The sequence below is a fragment of the Bacillus rossius genome, chromosome 1 (genome assembly GCF_032445375.1).
Source record: "Bacillus rossius redtenbacheri isolate Brsri chromosome 1, Brsri_v3, whole genome shotgun sequence".
Lineage (NCBI taxonomy): Eukaryota > Metazoa > Arthropoda > Insecta > Phasmatodea > Bacillidae > Bacillus > Bacillus rossius.
Genome location: NC_086330.1, coordinates 121932775 through 121950372, shown reverse-complemented (window position 1 = coordinate 121950372; position 17598 = coordinate 121932775). Strand labels below are relative to the sequence as shown.

The 17598-nt window shown below is 38.7% G+C and overlaps 1 protein-coding gene across 2 annotated transcripts in view; it reads right to left on the bottom strand.

Moving 5' to 3' along the window:
• Nucleotides 1–13968, bottom strand: part of LOC134544090 (rho guanine nucleotide exchange factor 39-like) — a 39254-nt gene extending 25286 nt beyond the window's left edge. The window contains exons 1-4 of one of the 2 annotated variants that reach the window (XM_063388449.1): nucleotides 13807–13968; nucleotides 12380–12516; nucleotides 1121–1251; nucleotides 586–807 (exon numbers count right to left, since the gene is read on the bottom strand). In XM_063388449.1, coding sequence (XP_063244519.1) covers nucleotides 586–807; nucleotides 1121–1251; nucleotides 12380–12488 — 462 coding nt within the window. In that variant the 5' untranslated portion in view covers nucleotides 12489–12516; nucleotides 13807–13968. Of the gene's footprint in view, nucleotides 1–585; nucleotides 808–1120; nucleotides 1252–12379; nucleotides 12517–13449; nucleotides 13768–13806 lie in introns of those variants that run through there. The other variant, XM_063388450.1, reaches the window with a different exon arrangement.
• Nucleotides 13969–17598: the final 3630 nt, after the last annotated feature.

Here is a 17598-nt window from a genome sequence, read left to right as displayed (position 1 = left end):
ATTACCTGTTGATTTTTTTTGTTGCATTTGATAAAATATTACTCGAACTTGTGCCAGGAACACTTTCCATCTTGAATTTCTGCAAAGGACTGTTTATATTCTAAACAGCCAATCAGAGGCTAATGTAGAAGATATGTCGATCTGAACTACTTTGCCAACCTGTTTAAGTTAAATGGAAAATGGCCTCGAACGAAACATGTTCAGACTATGTGTAACCGCACTCAACAGCTGAACATGTTCACCTGAAGTAGTTCAGACTCCCGTGTAACCGCGCTCTAAGTTTACAGAATCAATACATATAATAATTTTATTGTCATAACTACATACTAGAAGTAGGAAATAAAATTGATGGAATGATAATAGAACTTCAGAGTTGTCACTGATGAATTTTTTAAATTTACAATATTTTCGCCAATATTTTTCTTCTAATCTTTTTCTTTGAAAATCAAATCTTATCTTATCGATACTAAATATGTTGTCCATCCCTTATAATAATGATAAATCAGGATGTATGGACAGAATTCTATTAAATTTTAGTCCTGGAGAAAACAGACTTCTGAATGTATAAAAATATGAAAATAGTACCTGTAACACCGTAATTGCCTGCCTGTAATCAAAGGCATAAACTGAGTACAGTTTGAAAAACGGCGCCAACTTTAAAAACGCGGAGGCAACATTGTCTGGATTCTTCTTGAGTTCGTTGAGCAGTTCCCCATTGACTTTGTACAATGTCTCCATATTGCCAAACAGTGCAGTGTAAACAGCATGAGAGATGTATGGCTTTTCTGTCAGTGGAATCATGAAGAACTGTAAGCATATAAAGAAAAAATATATATACAAATATGCAAACAAAAAAGTTAAAAAGCAAAACATTGGAACAAACATTTTTTCAAGTTTCTCAAAAAAAAAATATATTTTAAATACCCCATTAAAAAAAACTAAAGAAAAGTTTTGATGGCAATAGAAACTCCATTTTCATGGTTAATTTACTTTTGTTTGCAACAATTGTTACTCTGGAAAAAAAATTACTATACTAATCAAACAATCCGTCACTTACTTCAACTGTTGACAGTAACGAAGCCAACTGAAATTTGCAACCAAGCATTTGCTAAGTAATTACCTGCATGATGAGCTCCAAGTGATGTAGGTAGCTTGCCTCAGAGGTAAGGAGTTCCTGGACAACACGGTTCCTCAACTGTTTACGTTTCTCCTCTAAAGGCACTCTTGTGATGTTTTCTAATGCCGAAAGTACTATAAAAAATTGACAAAAATGTTCATATAAGGCTTTGAATTGGACACACATGCGCAGAAAAGCTTAAGACAGTGTTTCCCAAACTGAGCTCCCTGGGGCTCCATGATTGATTCTTAGCGGCTCCAACCGCGGCAGTTACGAAGATGAAAACAGTGAAGGGGATCACTAATTAAAAACAAAATAAATGTAAATTTATTTTTGTCTAATTTTTGTTTTGGATCCACTTCTGAATTGAACAGTGCAACCCCATATTTTTCAAAGCACTGGCAATAATTAAATTTTTTATGAAATTTTAATATGGTACGCAGTCCACAGTTGCTATACATGTCATGAGACTTCATGAGAAAATTTTGCTTCAAAAAGGGCTCAGTGGCTAAAGAAGTTTGGGAACCGCAGATAACAGAGATACATGTGGTTGTATAGAAGCTATAGAAGTACGTAAATTCTTAAGCCAAGGCCAAACAGAAAGCTAGAATATGTTCATGATCTTCGCTATGTATGCTATGTTCGCTGAGCGAGGTGGTCAGACAGATCAGTCTAGTTAGCGATGTCGGAGAAACACATGCCGTGGGTTTCAAGTGATGATTCCAATGATTGTGATTTTCTTCAAGCTCTCACAGTATGTAAACGTAAAAAAAATTGGGTTCATGAAGTTAAACTAAAAAGAAAAAAATTCAAAGAATTTCATTGTTTGATGTAGCACTTGTGTGTGAGGATGAAGCCCAAATTATGAATTATTTCAGAATAAATACAAGTAAGTTTAATAGGATTTCCTTTAAAATCAAATCCCAGGCATTGTCCTGCAATCCTGCCTTCTATATTCTTTCATAGATTTATTCCATATACATGGATATTTTCGTACTTCTTCAATGAACTTTTCCATCAACATGACTATTAAATTTAATTCAAGAGGCTAAAATGTTTCTTAAATACTGCAGTTTTAAAATTCTGTCTATGCTATAAGTTATTTAAACTTCAAGATTCTGAAATTCAAATTCATTTTTTTTTTTATTTATTAATTAACGTTTTAATATTGTAACTGTAGTTGAACAATTGCGAGAAACTACTTAACTTTGGGTAGGGAAAAAATAATTAATGATGCTCCAAAATATACTTAAGAACATTTTTGTAAAATTTCACTATCATATGCAATGCCAATTAAAAGAAAAAAATTATTTATTATTCAAATATTTTTAATCGTAAAACTTTTTAAGCAACTTTTGACACCTCAGAATGACTAAATAGTATTCTTTATTTACATTATTACATTATGTTACAGCAAAAATATTTCAATTTACAATGATACATGAGGCTTAGCTATGCAGTCAACAGTATAACAATTGTGATCAAAAACCTTTCGTCTTGTGTTACTGCAGCGTGAGGCTCAAGCCGTGTCGCTATTCACAGCCGTACGCAGGCATTCATAGCATGATCTGTGGCAACTACTTGCAATGGACAGCTACACTCCGTTGATAGACGAAGCAAATTTTTGCGCGCGTTTGAGTGTCGTCAAAGCAGTTGTTTTGTGAGCGTTTGTGAAAATGTATTAATGTTTTGGCTATTACTGTTGGTAGCAGTGTTAGGTTAGAAATATATAATTAAAAATGATGAATATACACCAAGTGTTTTGTTTTACTAATTTTCTTGTATTTATTTCATATTGAATTATTTAATGTAATTAACCTCAAAATTATTGTTTTATTGTTGGTTGTGTAAGTTGATTGTTTATTTCAATCCATCTTTAGAGCTGACTAAAATATCACATTACCATTCATTCCCAGAAAGAAACGGAAAACCACTTGTTAGCTCACTTCCCTAGTGTGTGCACCGGTGGTTCTCAGAGGAAGAATGTATAGTTGCCCGGTGCATCTGACTTTATTTCAGGCATAACGATAATTTCATCAAAATTTGTACACCAATCATTTGTATTTGAATGCTTATTGTTTCACTCAAAAGAATTATAATTGCAACATGTGTTTAATGCTATAGTATAATTGCTTTCCTAAATTTATAATACTTTTTGGCTGTCAAAGTATAGCTATAAAATGTGGTGTAAAAGAGAATCTCATCAAGAATGGAGTGGAGTTTGAATTTTTTGTGTAGAAAATACTAACAAATGAAAAACATATGAAATTCAACAAAGTATATATAAGTATTATACTCGCATAATTATGTTACTTTAACAAAGTTGTTCTCTAAATAAAAGGTAATATCCACTGGCGTATTTTAAAAAAGCAGTATTGATATGAACCTTCTCCCAAAAATTTGTAACACAAACAATGAGCAAACCATATTCACAGACACTTACACAAATAATTACATATTTTTAAATAAATGAATTATGAAGGTTAAGTTAAAAAGTAGATTCAGCTTTGACAAGTGTTTTGGATCCGCATTTTCAGGTTGATAACTGTACAGTAGCAGTGTGTTACAATAGAAGACTGCAGTAGCCGACACCAGTGGTGTCACATGCCTTTCCACCATCCCAGGGGTAGTGGGTTTAAGTCTTACCTCACAAATGAATGTTTTGAGTTGTCAAGAGATATTTGTTTCAGTTTAATTGTGCACCATCCTCTGAAAATCTGTACTGCATGCCACGAGCATAATTAAAAGCCATATTTATAAAAATAAAATAAAAATAATAGTCATTAACAGTGGCGAAATTTAATAACGATTTCTGTTTGGTTTTAGAACATGAGATAAAATATTTTTTTTTTTTAATTTATAATTATTTATAAAAAAGTGCTGGATTAATTCATAGTTATTTATGTTCACATATTTCATGATTTGAGTGTTGTGATGTGCAAATCATCTTCTCTAGAAAAACGAGGACATATTATTAACAAAGGAGTTTAATGTGGACATATGAAAATAGTAATCTGTTTAAGTTTTTCAGCCAATATTCTTCAGCTGCAATGAAAGGGTTTCGTCAATCAAGCCTAACAACAGGTCTCGTCTAACAATTGCAGAGATATATGTTTCAGCACTCCGTATGCAATATACAAGTGTATAAATCTATTTTAAATTTGCAGACAAAATAATGTATTTAAGTTTTTTTAACACTTGTATATCACACAGTGCTCAGGAAGTATACATGTAGATAAAGCATCAGAGAATCTAGGAAGAGTGTTAAATACAGCCAGATAATTCGCTGTGGAAGTAAAACATTATCTGCGGGTCATGCAGCACATGTAAATGTCCCTGCTGACATCACACGTCGGACGGGCAGCAGCCACCAGGCGAGATGACTACGAGTACCACGAGGAATGGGTTCTGAGCTTTGGGATACTTGTCTCCGTTTGTCACTTCCTCCCTCTCCCCCAGACATCCTAGGGTGTGACACAACCCAGCCCGACTACCTGCTTTCAGCCTACAAGCAGTTAGCAATTCATACATTAGGAGACACGATCAACTTTCTTCTGCACGTTGCCCTCCTGCTGTTCAGGAGCAGAGTGACATAACCTCCCCCTTCGAAGGCACTCTCACGACTGAGCGCCCAGTGGCGCAACCCCAAGTCTTATACAGTTCTCTTGGGGCGTTCAGCAATCAGTTTTTATGCTATAGTGGGTAATGTTTCAGTTTGAAGTCATTTTGAAGTGGGGATGATTTTTTGACCTCTTGAACAGCCTTAAAGCACAATACTGAGAAAAAACCTTCATAAAAAGCAAACGCATAAGTACTGCCCAATTCCGCGCAAAAACAGATGTAGTTTTATTATCCGTGTATGTGCAGAAGTCAGCAAAGTTTGTAAATATAACTGAGAATCAAACAACCGGTGATGTCACCAGAATCGCCAACATAGCAAACATAGCGAACACAGCTTGGTGTGGTCAGTGACACCTGAGATGCAGCTGGCTGAATTTTACTCACGTAGTGAACATCGCAAACACAGCGAGCATAGCGGTCTGTTTGGCAGAATCTTTAATGAAATCTCCCTTATGTTGCATTAAAACTAAATAAAAGTTAAGTAGGTTTATTTGGTTTTGAAAGGTTTTGTAACTAACTGTGGCAGGTTTTTGATAGAAATGCAGTTCTCATCAAATGGTCTAGTGGTTTAGGAAGACCTATTATGTGTGGCATGGAAAAGTCAAAAATTTGTTTGCAGTATGTGTTATGCCTTGACAGTACATTCTTCAACAGTCAGTTTATTTAACTTAAAGCTATGCTTTGATTATGTGTCAAATAAAATTTTGATTATGAAATAGCATATTTATGGTCTGTGTGGCATTAACTAGGATTGTCTTAGTCTTATTTAACCAAAAGAAGCAAAACTGTTAATGTGAAATGTAATTTAATTAGTGTTAAATATGTAAATGGTGGTGTACAATAGGCTTTGTTCTGTGTTCTTTGCTGTTTACTGCACATCAAAAGTAATGATTTTTCCGATAATGTTATATGTAAAAAATACTTGGTACCTAGTTCAATAACACAAGTTGATTCATGATGAAGTGAGTAAATGAAGTAGCTGAAAAATGATATTTTAATGGTTAACAGCACTTAAATTATGTTCACAAACACCACCTTTGGTAGATATGCATTCCACCATGGAGACTACCACAAGGAAATGTTGCGAGCATTTTGTATGCTTCAAAGTGGTGTGTTTTTGTGTTTTTGCACATCAATATAACTCAGTATGTTTTTAGTTTAACTCGCATGTTAATACATTTTTATTACAAATAATAACAGTCATCAGCTGCTTCATTTATTTAACTCTGTCACAAATCATCTTGTATATAAAAAGGATACCACTTAGCTATATTCATATTGTAATTTTAAGGAGCTAGTAAACCATACAAGTTAGTCGTTGACTGAAGCCAAGGAATGGTTGAACGAAAAAAGTAATCTTTAAAATGAAAAAACCTCAAATATAGCTCATTTAAAAAATAAATGTTACTTATAATTTTAAAGGGAAGAGATGGATTATTTCTGCTGATTATTGTAATTAATTTTATAGAATAAATCATAGGACATGTACAAAAAACTACTTATTTTTTAAGTTAAACCTGTAATTTCAATTTTTATTAAAATTTAATTGATTCTGCATATTTTTGGAATGATTTTACAGAGAAAACTATTAGTTCTTTATTTATAAAAACTACCTAAAAAGTATGAATGAGCCTTAAACTAAGCCAACACATACCATTCTTTTTGTAGAAAAAATTAGTAACAATTTTTTTTTTATATATTAATTTATATAGATGCTTCAAATGGCATATTTTGGTTGTTCATGACCAGATTTTTTGGGTAAGTATTTTTACATGTTACTTTCAGTTTGGATAGTTTTAAATAACAAAGCATTACGTAGGTACTCAATTTTTCTAGATTATAAAACTTCTAAGTAAGTAGTCATATGTGAAACAGATAACCAGATACGTATAAGCATTGGGGATAAACACTACATCATCGTGTTTTTGCCATAAATACAGGCCGGGACATTTGATTCTTTCCCAACTTAAGGGATGCATTGTCTGCTATTAAGGCCAAGATTCCTATCTTTCCAAAGAAGCAAAAAATGGAATAGAACAACAACAAATGGAGTTTCCAATATTTTCAACAGATAGTGCAATCTGTCCAGTTGTACAATCAAATTTAGTTTGCACTTTTTTTAATTGGAGAAGGTAGTAAGCAATAATAAAAAAAATTCAATACAATACCAATAATCTTGTTGCTACCTATCTCTTCATGTAGGTACGTGTGGATTTATAAATAAATACACCCATAGTAAATAATTATACAAGCCCTAAGTGTTATTTAAATAAACATTATGTTGACATGGGCATAGGTTTGTCAAACTCAGCCCATAACTGTCCATGTAACGTCAGCTTCAAAATTTATTTTTGTGACTTTCAAGATTTATTAACAAAGATATGAGTGTTACCCATCAATTTAATAATAAATAATAACAGTAAAGTGTATTGCTGTATTGTGTGTCTAGTTGAAGTATTAGTGATAATAAGAATTCATGTCGTAATATAGCTGGCAGCCATAATGGCTCATGTACGATTGTTACAATGTTAATAAATGGTAATGAAACTCTTGAATAAATATTTTAGAATTAGTTTCATGCAACATTTTACATTCATAATATTTTGTTTATTTTTGGTAGCTGTAATAGACTTTAAATATATTTTTACATTTTATTTGACTTACAAAAGTCAGGCCCATTCCATTTTCACATCTTTGAGAAAGGTTTTATAAAATTTATATGTTGTATATAGTATGGATGAGGATATTTGGTGACTCAGGTTGGCAACATAGACCGATGCGCCACTCAACCAGTCGAGCATCAGCAGCCGCCATGTCCGTGTGGTCGATACATAACAGTTGGCGACGAGGTTAAAACGGATAACAATTTCGGTACAATATGGCCTTAATCGGAGCCATCGGAGAGTTCGCGCCCGAGAAAGAATCGTGGAATTCTTATCGCGAACGGTCACAGTTTTATTTTATCGCGAACACTATCACGGAGGATGAGGCCAAGCGGGCAGTGTTTTATACCGTGTGCGGCGCCGATTTGTACGGGCTGGTGACGTCGCTAGTATCATCAAAATCGACCGCGTCAGTTTCCTTGACGGACGTCTTCACCATATTAAATAATCACTTTCACCCGAAGCCTAGTGAAATTGTGGAAACTTTTAAGTTTTTGAAGCGCGATCAGAAAGATGGGGAGACGATCGCCGTGTACATAGCAGAGCTTCGAAGGCTAAGTACACACTGCAATTTCTCGGACCTCGACCGAATGCTTCGCGACCGGCTCGTTTGCGGCGTAAGGGATAAATCAGTGCAACAGGCTCTCCTCGTTAAAGAGAAACTAATCCTGAAAGAAGCAGTGGATATTGCGATGGCAACAGAGGCGACTGGACAGAACATGGCGGACTTGAGAGACAGTACCATAGTGGAAGAGAGTGTACACAAAGTGAACAATGGCGTGTCAAGATATTGAAAACCGGCGGGTTCGGTTAAGTCGAACACTATATCACTGGGAAGACAAAGGGAAGTGATAAGGAAGGGAAGAGACAACGAGAACCAGCTATGTTGGCGCTGTAATGGGCAGCACGCAGCAGACACGTGCCGACATTGGAACACTGTATGCCGGTTCTGTAAAAAGAGGGGACACATTGAGCGGGCTTGTATCACAAAAAAAAAGCATGAGGGAGTTTCGAAAACAAACGACCTAGCGCAACGAGAAGTGGCACAGGAAGTACAGCATTTTGAAGAGGATTGTTCGGAAGGTGCTGCCACGCAATATACGCTGTACAATATGCGGGAACAACAGCCCAGGAAACCGTGGTGTGTGGAAGTGTTGCTGGATGGGAAATCAGCGATGATGGAAGTTGACACGGGGGCAGGTCGATCGATTATCAGCGGGAGAACTTACAAGGCCCTGTGGCCTCAGGAACCTCCACTGACAAGGAAGGACATGTTATTACGCACCTGGTCCAGCGAATATCTACAGGTGATGGGGGTTATGGAAGTTGCTGTACAACTGAAGGGGCGTGAGTCAGCGGTACTCCTAGAGTTGGTAGTGGTGGAAGGACAAGGGCCGAATTTGCTGGGACGAGATTGGTTTGCACCTCTGGGAATTAAGTTAGTGGGGGTGAACAAGGTTAGGGAAGACTTGGCAGCAGGGATTGTTAGGGAGTTTCCGGATGTGTTTAAGGCAGATAAGCTGGGAAAATATGTAGGACCACAAGTGACAATAACAGTTCCACCAGAATGTGACCCTGTGTTTAAAAAGAGCCGGCCAATACCATTTGCTTTGAGAGACAAGGTGAGCCAGGAAATAGATAGGTTAGTGCAGCGTGGAGTGTATGAACCAGTGGACTTTTCGGGTTGGGCGACTCCAGTCATACCCATTTTGAAGAAAGACGGGTCCATTCGGCTTTGCGGGAACTATAAGGGCACTGTAAACAGCGTGTGTGACACTAGTGTGTACCCATTGCCCACTGTCAGTGAAGCACTAGCAGTACTAGAGGGAGGACAGCTGTTCTCAAAACTGGATCTGGAGGAAGCATATTTGCAGGTAACTGTAGATGAGGGCACAGCAAAATTGCTTACGGTAAATACCATGAAGGGGTTGTTCAAAGTTAAGAGATTACCATTTGGCATAAGTAGTGGTCCAGCGATATTCCAGCGGTTGATGGACACCTTGCTTGCTGGCATACCTGGTACAGTAGTATTACTTGATGATATATTAATATCTGGAGGAGGTGACAATGAGCACTGGAGTCGTGTCCGTGAAGTCCTGGGACGGTTGCAAAGTGCAGGGCTTAGGTTAAAGAGTGAAAAATGTGTTTGGGGGGTGGATTCAGTTGTTTTCCTGGGACACAGAATTGACAAGATGGGCATCCATCCACTTTCAAGTAAGGTTGAAGCAGTTCAAGATGCGCCAGAACCTAGTAACAAAAAAGAGCTCCAGGCATTTTTGGGTCTCTTGAATTTTTATGAGAGATTTCTTTGTCACAAAGCAGATGTATTAGAGCCTCTTCACAGACTGCTGGATGCCAACACTCCATGGTGCTGGACAGATGCACACGCAAGGGCGTTTAAAGAGGCCAAGCAGCTTTTACGATCGGAGCAAGTCTTGATACACTATGACCTAAACAAACCCTTAGTTTTAACATGTGATGCATCTGAGTATGGGGTAGGGGCGGTACTGGCCCATGATCTGGGTAATGGGACGGAAGCTCCAATCGCATTTGGGTCTAGGACACTACAAAAGAGCGAACGAAACTACGCGCAGGTGGACAAAGAGGCCTTGGCTGTCATTTTTGGGGTGTCCAAATTTAAACAATATTTAATCGGAAGACAGTTCAAGATTGTGACTGACCATAAGCCACTTTTGCGCCTTCTCCATCCCAAGCAGCCCGTTCCAGATACCATTTCACCGCGATTGTTGAGATGGAGTTTGATGTTAGGAATGTATGATTTTGAACTAGAATTCAGACCAGGGACCCAAATACAGCATGCTGATGCCCTTAGCAGATTGTCTCTGCAGTCACCTGCATTCCCAGTTCCAGGTCCCAGTGAAATTCTCATGCTGGAAGAAGCGGGGGAGGTGTTTGCCGATCCACAGACAATAGCAAGAGAGACTGGGAAGGATCATGTACTGTGCAAGGTGTTGACATATACACAAAATGGATGGCCAGATCAAGTGACAGAGGAGATGCAGCCCTATGTTCGACGGAAGCTGGAACTGTCTGTTCACAAGGAGTGTTTGTTGTGGGGACCCAGGGTAGTAATCCCACCACAGTTACGGACAGAGGTGATGAGCATGCTTCATGCAAACCATGATGGGGTGGTGCATATGAAAGCGTTGGCAAGGAGTTACTTTTGGTGGCCAAAACTAGATGCTGCAATTGAACAGGTTGTGAAGGAATGCAAAAGTTGTCAGCAGTGTCAAAATAATCCACCTAAGGTTAAAGCAGTAGCCTGGCCCACAGCTGACAAACCATGGTCTCGATTGCACACAGATTTTGCGGGACCATTTCAAGGAGCTAATTTTCTCATTGTAGTCGATGCGTATTCCAAGTGGCCAGAGGTCAGGCAAGTGGGAAGTATGACTGCAACAGCCGTAATTCAAGAATTACGAGACATATTCAGTTATCATGGACTGCCAGACACTGTGGTGGCAGATAATGGGACAGCCTTCCGATCCCAAGAGATGGCACAGTTTTTAAAAAATAATGGCATTGACATGGTTTTCGCACCACCCTATCATCCTTCGAGTAATGGGTTGGCGGAGAGGACGGTGCAAACTTTCAAGGTGAAACTCCGTAAACTGGTATTGGGTGACTGGCGAACTCGAATAGCGCGGACGCTGTTGGCATGGCGCACTACGCCAAGACAAGGGGAAAATAACACTTGGAAAACTCCCGCGGAGTTGTTGATGGGGCGATCATTACAGACAGCTTTGACAAAACTCCATCCAGCAACAGGTACAGTTCAGAGAAGTCAGGCGGACAATACGGTAGCAACGCGGATTCGACACTTCAGAGAAGGTGAGGCAGTGTGGCTGCGGAATTATAGAAGAGTCCCAAAGTGGATACCAGGCTGGATCTCTGGGGTAGAAGGGTTGCTGATATATGGGGTCAAAAATGAGCAAGGAGGCTTACACAGGAGGCACGTCGATCAGTTACGTCGAAGAAGTAGCCAGCCAGACAGGGGACAGTGTCCTGGCGAGGCAGTGTCCTGTAGGGAGCAGACGTTTTTGCAGCGGCCACACCAGTTTGCATCCGGAGTTCGCGCCAGCAGTGAAGGTACGCAGCAGCCAGCAGCGGCGGCCATAACAGCAGCAGAACCAACTGGCGAACGGGGTCGGACGACTGCAGATGAGTCCACAGCGGCAGCAGGGACACCCGTAAAATCAGCTTCCGAGATGCCTGGATATGGAAACAGCCCGGGGATCTCCCAAGGATCTCCTCCAATCAGGGGTTTTCCTTCCAGTTCTGTACTAGGCCGTACTCAGGACAGGTCCTCGAGGAGACATCGAGTGCCACCAAGAAAGTTAGATGATTACGTGACAAATTAAATGGGGGGAAGTGTTGTATATAGTATGGATGAGGATATTTGGTGACTCAGGTTGGCAACATAGACCGATGCGCCACTCAACCAGTCGAGCATCAGCAGCCGCCATGTCCGTGTGGTCGATACATAACAGCTTCAAAATTTATTTTTGTGACTTTCAAGATTTATTAACAAAGATATGAGTGTTACCCATCAATTTAATAATAAATAATAACAGTAAAGTGTATTGCTGTATTGTGTGTCTAGTTGAAGTATTAGTGATAATAAGAATTCATGTCGTAATATAGCTGGCAGCCATAATGGCTCATGTACGATTGTTACAATGTTAATAAATGGTAATGAAACTCTTGAATAAATATTTTAGAATTAGTTTCATGCAACATTTTACATTCATAATATTTTGTTATTTTTGGTAGCTGTAATAGACTTTAAATATATTTTTACATTTTATTTGACTTACAAAAGTCAGGCCCATTCCATTTTCACATCTTTGAGAAAGGTTTTATAAAATTTATACATCCTTAGGATAAGTTTCTCACAACATACTGCTCTACATATTGATGTAGGGACGCAATACATACTGCTATAGTTGATAATTACCTTTCATTCTGCTCCTTGTTGTTAAAATGTTTCTCTCGTGGATTACCGAACGAAGTTCTGCACTTAAAGTCAAATTTTTTTGAGGTGTGTGGCACACAGAATCCATCATGGTGATAAGCTACGTGATGTTTGAATACCTGCAACCCAAATAACATTTGTATGGCAGGGTTGTCATTTCTTATTTCCTGACTTCCAGACAAAAAATATTTATTTCCTGGCACACGCCTGATACAGTGACAATATATTTGCAGTCAAAGATTGCTAGATGTAGAACTTGAATAAAATCTTAAGTCTTAAGACTATGAATGCTACCACAACTGTGATTGGTTATTATATAGTGTTATGAATCTTTTTTAATGCAATGCAAATATCACTGCAACATTCACAACTGTTGCAACCCACAAACTCACTGAAGACCAGGCTTCATTAACTACTGGTGGGAACAGAAAGGGGCAACTGAATGAATAAATATAATACAAGGAGCTACTAAGAAGAGAGGATAACAAGTCAAAAGTTACAGATAGGAACTAAAAAGAAATAAGGTATTATCATACCTACATAAAAAACCATGAAAGGGATGAAATTACATGACTATAGTAACAACAGATAAAAAGAAGTTGGGCAATTTTTTAAAAGGTACAGAACAGAGCAAGATTTGATGGTAAAAAAGCTACCTGATAAGAAATAATATTATTAATTCAAGCCTCGTACAATGAGTTAAAATGTACCAATTTGTGGGCTTCTCATGCTGCAATGAAACTGCTGATGAGACTATTTCCTTTACCTTACCATATTTACCATTTCTCTGCCTACACCTTAATTACTTGTAAAGAAGCAGCTCTTAGATATTCCTGTGTGTAATTCATGGGAATTTATTTGTGTTCATTTGCATACCTAAATTCATTACTTCAATTTAAAAGCATTTGATTGGTATGCATCACTTGTAGCGGCTAATAGCATCCACAGTGGTAATCAGCAACAGATCAGCATGCATATAAAACCAAAACATCTGCAAATGCTCTGCCCTGCCAATATGCTGCACATCTGCATTCACACAACACACATCTTACCCCAACAGATGCCAAATCACCATCAGTGGATGGTGAACACTGCAACAGCCTTTATGTAGAAAGTAGGAAGGGAGAAAAAATAATAATAGTAGAGCAACTAATGAATAAATACATGTTTGCATGATTTTGTTTAACTATAGTGTTTTGTTGTAATTATATTTTAGTCAAATGTTTTATCCTATGTGTCTACGGATGCAATATCAAACCAAATGTTGAATAAAATGTTTATTCTTCTTTATTATCAAATTCTTAACATACTGAAGTGATGCACACACAATCCCAACCAAATATTCAACTTTTCTGCACGGAAATTCATTGACCTGCTACAATAGCGTAAAATAAACAAACATAACGTACCAATGAATAAGTTGGCTTCATATGCTAACTTAATTTAAATATTCCTCAACTTAAGTAATGTAATATAACCTTTCAGTATTATAATTTATGCAATTTCAGTTGTACAATTTTAGAATTCAAAACTACCACGTACCACGTGACTACACGAGCATGAACGTAAACAACTAAACAGAAATTTCCCTTCCCGGTTAAACAAATTACCTAATATTTTCCTAAAAAAAAGGAAATTAACTGTAAGTCGGTTTACGAACGATAATTTTACGTGATTACGTCATAAGAAAACATTGATGTAAAATTGTATACTTTTTAAATTTTCAAATATTATTTACCGTTTTTGCAAATTTAATTTAAATATTTTTTTTTAATATAATCGCGATCAATTAGTTATAAAAATAAACTGAAAAAACCAATGTAAATAAATTGTTAATTTTAAATGACGAAATTAGACAAATAAATAAAAAAAAATTTAATTGCTGCTTTTAAAAAGCCCAGCTTAACCTGTTTGATATTATAGAAGATTTTCTCGCACGGTGGTTGGCCGGTTCTTGCACAGTCGGCTTTGGCTGAACGTGACAATAAATCATGCTTTTTCGTGCGTGCAGCCGGCGTTCATCGATTTATAAGACGTTATTACGTCAAAATGGCTTTAAATGTTTCCAATTTCACCAACAGACTGCCGTCGCCCGGGTTCTCGTGTTCGAGACTCGGCGGTGTTCCTAGCGGGAAGGCTGTTCTGTTGTGGGGAAACGTGTCCGGGAGGGCATTAGGCTAACATGGTGGTAAGCCACGAGGTGGGTCATGAAGTCCGAAAGCCCCTGCGTGGCCCACTAGGAACGGCGGCGGTGGTGATAATGTTAGGGATCCCTAATGCCTGTTGCCCCACTGGCCCTACACAGCATAGGACGCTGATCCCTAACTGGATTGGTGAGTTTCAGAAATAACGTACACGGCTTTGCACTGTCGTTCACACTTCGCGCACGGAGTGTGCGGAGTGAACTTTTAATTACGTTGGCAAATTACACTTGCAATTACATTCATACGATTTCCCTACATAAAGTACAGTGTCAATTATACACTAGGCGCACTGACGCACCGTCACTAACGTTACGTCCTAACGCCAGTCGCGGTTGAGGTAGAGTGTTTGATTAGAGTCCACTAATCCCATAATTGGTGAACGGCGACGCGCGGGCCCACCTGTGTGGACCACGGCTCGCTATTAAATTAAGAAACGTCTACGATTGGATGTAGCCAGTGCCTGTGCACTTGGCGATTAATTAAAAGTCTGTGGTGGCGGGAGTCGGCCCGTACCATATATTGCACGGCCCCACATAATGTGTTGTGTGGGGCGTGTTAAGTTGACGCGGCTGGGTTAGGCCCTACACCGGAAAAGGACCGGGCGCACACAGGGAGTAGTTAAAAAAGGTTTCGGGGTCTGACTATAATTACCAGATTGAAGTTCGATGAAGACAAAGAGATGATGGCTCCCCGTGGGACGTGCGTCCGTCCCGGTCCGCGAGTCGCACTGTACTCCCGTTTGGCCCTGGCGCGTGGGGAGGGGTGAGCTCCCTGTCGCGCCAGAGTTTCTAAAGTTCCGTTATTCGTAAAAATTTTTATTAATAACAAAAAGCAAGTGGCTCTAAATTCACACCATAAAAATAATGATTAACTTAATATATATATTTTAGAAATGACATTTAATAAATTTGTATAAAATAAGTTTGAATTATTAGAGTCACACTGGAGAATGTTTGTTGCTTGATAACTACTCCAGTGGCGAATGATAAATGCTAATTTAGGGCGGTTTGAGTTACATCACATATTACACTATTGAATTCAGGCTGAAGGCCACAAGGGGTGCACTCACAGCTGTTTTAGTAAAAAACTACACGTGAGTGGCCCAGGCACTCCTACGTCGCACTTGTGTTGCATGGTGTTGTTAATTCAAAGTGGCGGGTTCATTAAAGTTTAGTGAATTTACTGTGTACATGACTCGGTTTGTCTTGCCGATTATGTTAAGGGCGTTGATAATACCTAAGTCCCGCGGCGCTCGTCTGACTCGGGTGGGCCATGGCTAGGGGCGCATTTCGTTAGCGGGGTCGGATACTGGCGGTTGCAGGTCGAGCTTTAGGGTGGCCTTCGGCCGGACGACGTCAAGACTAAAGCTACAATAACCGTACAACGAAATTTTGTTCCAAACGCTAACTAAAAAATTTAATTCCTCGAGATCAAAATATTGTGCCAGTAATCCAAGACACAAACACAAGGATTTAATTAATGCATATGCTACATCTGTAACATAACCATATTCCTAGTGCATGATGTGACACGGCGAGCCCCCTATTTTTAGGCAATGTATTTTGGTGCCAAATGTGTTGCCGTTCTGTTGTCCAAATTTCGTTCATGCACAGGACTCAATAATGAATTTTTCCAGATGGCCAAATCGCATCTGTGGCATTAACTCGTATATTCCTTTCCTGCCTGGTGGCCTGAAGGCCCATAGAAATAGTGTGTGCATGTTTGAAACCACATGCTGCCTGTCAGGACCTTTGGGTCCCTGTATATCTCCGCTCTGCCAGTTGTCGAAGGAGTTCGATTGACAACCGAGAGGTTGCAACACTAAGGGCCGTATTCCAAGACACAAAAATAAGGGTTTAGGTGTTGAATATGTGATACCTGTACCCTAACCATATTTCAAGTGCACAATAGGACACTGCCAGTACCTTATTTTTAGGGCACTGATTTTTGGTGTCCTATCTGTTGCCGTTTCGTTGCCAAAATCACGCGCATGCGCAGAGCACACTTTTTCGTTGATTTCTCCCAGATGGCTGAATCGCATCTGGCGCCATTAACTCATATATAGTCATTTTAATTATAATCGGGGGATGTATAATGTGTTTTAGTGTGTCAAATAAAACTTTATAATAGAAAAACTATTCTGAAATATATTTGAATACTTTAATGGTCATATAAACAAATAATCAACAACTTTAAAATTACCTAGTAAGTCAAATAAAACTTTATAATAGCAAAAACTATTCTGGAATATATTTGAATAGTTTAATGGTCATAAAAACAAATAATCAACAACTTTAAAATTACCTGAGAAAATTAAAATTACGCCAATTAATTCGCACGATAGTGCTGCTATCTGTAGGATTTTGGCGTAGCAAATCCATCGATGGTTGCCAAACATCCGCTAGAATGCATTGAAATCGGTTTGTAGCCTCGTACAGGGCACAGTTTATTAAAACAGTTGCTTTTTCGTTTCCTAACAGGAATTGGATTGGGACACGTTCTGGAATACAGTCTGCGAGATAGGTTACAGTTGTATCCCAACAAGGTAGTGCTTATTCGCTACCTTACCTGAATGTTTTGGAATACCGCCCTAATAAGGCAGTGCTGCACCAGTCTGGAGTGCCCTTTTTTTCTTCGTTGTTAATTTGCAGTATCTTGTCTTTTGAGCGTATTTTCGGGTTGTAAGTACATTTCTATTTGGTATTTATGTTTTCTAAGCAGTTTTATTAAGGTTTATAAGTATTATTTGTCTTTCGTGAAAAACTGTGTACAAAAATACAACCGGGACTTTGAAGTCCCTTCAGGCCTCTAACAAATTGAAGCCGACTGCCAATGCTCCTCTATGTCGCATAGACCGCTATGCCTCATCAATGCCTCACAAAATCGTGTGCACCGAACGCGCTCGGGCGCGCACCGCAGTGTATAGGAAGTGCAACGGGGCGAACACCACACAATTAGGGCCACGTCGGTGGAGGAGATGGGCCGGGTGTGGCATAA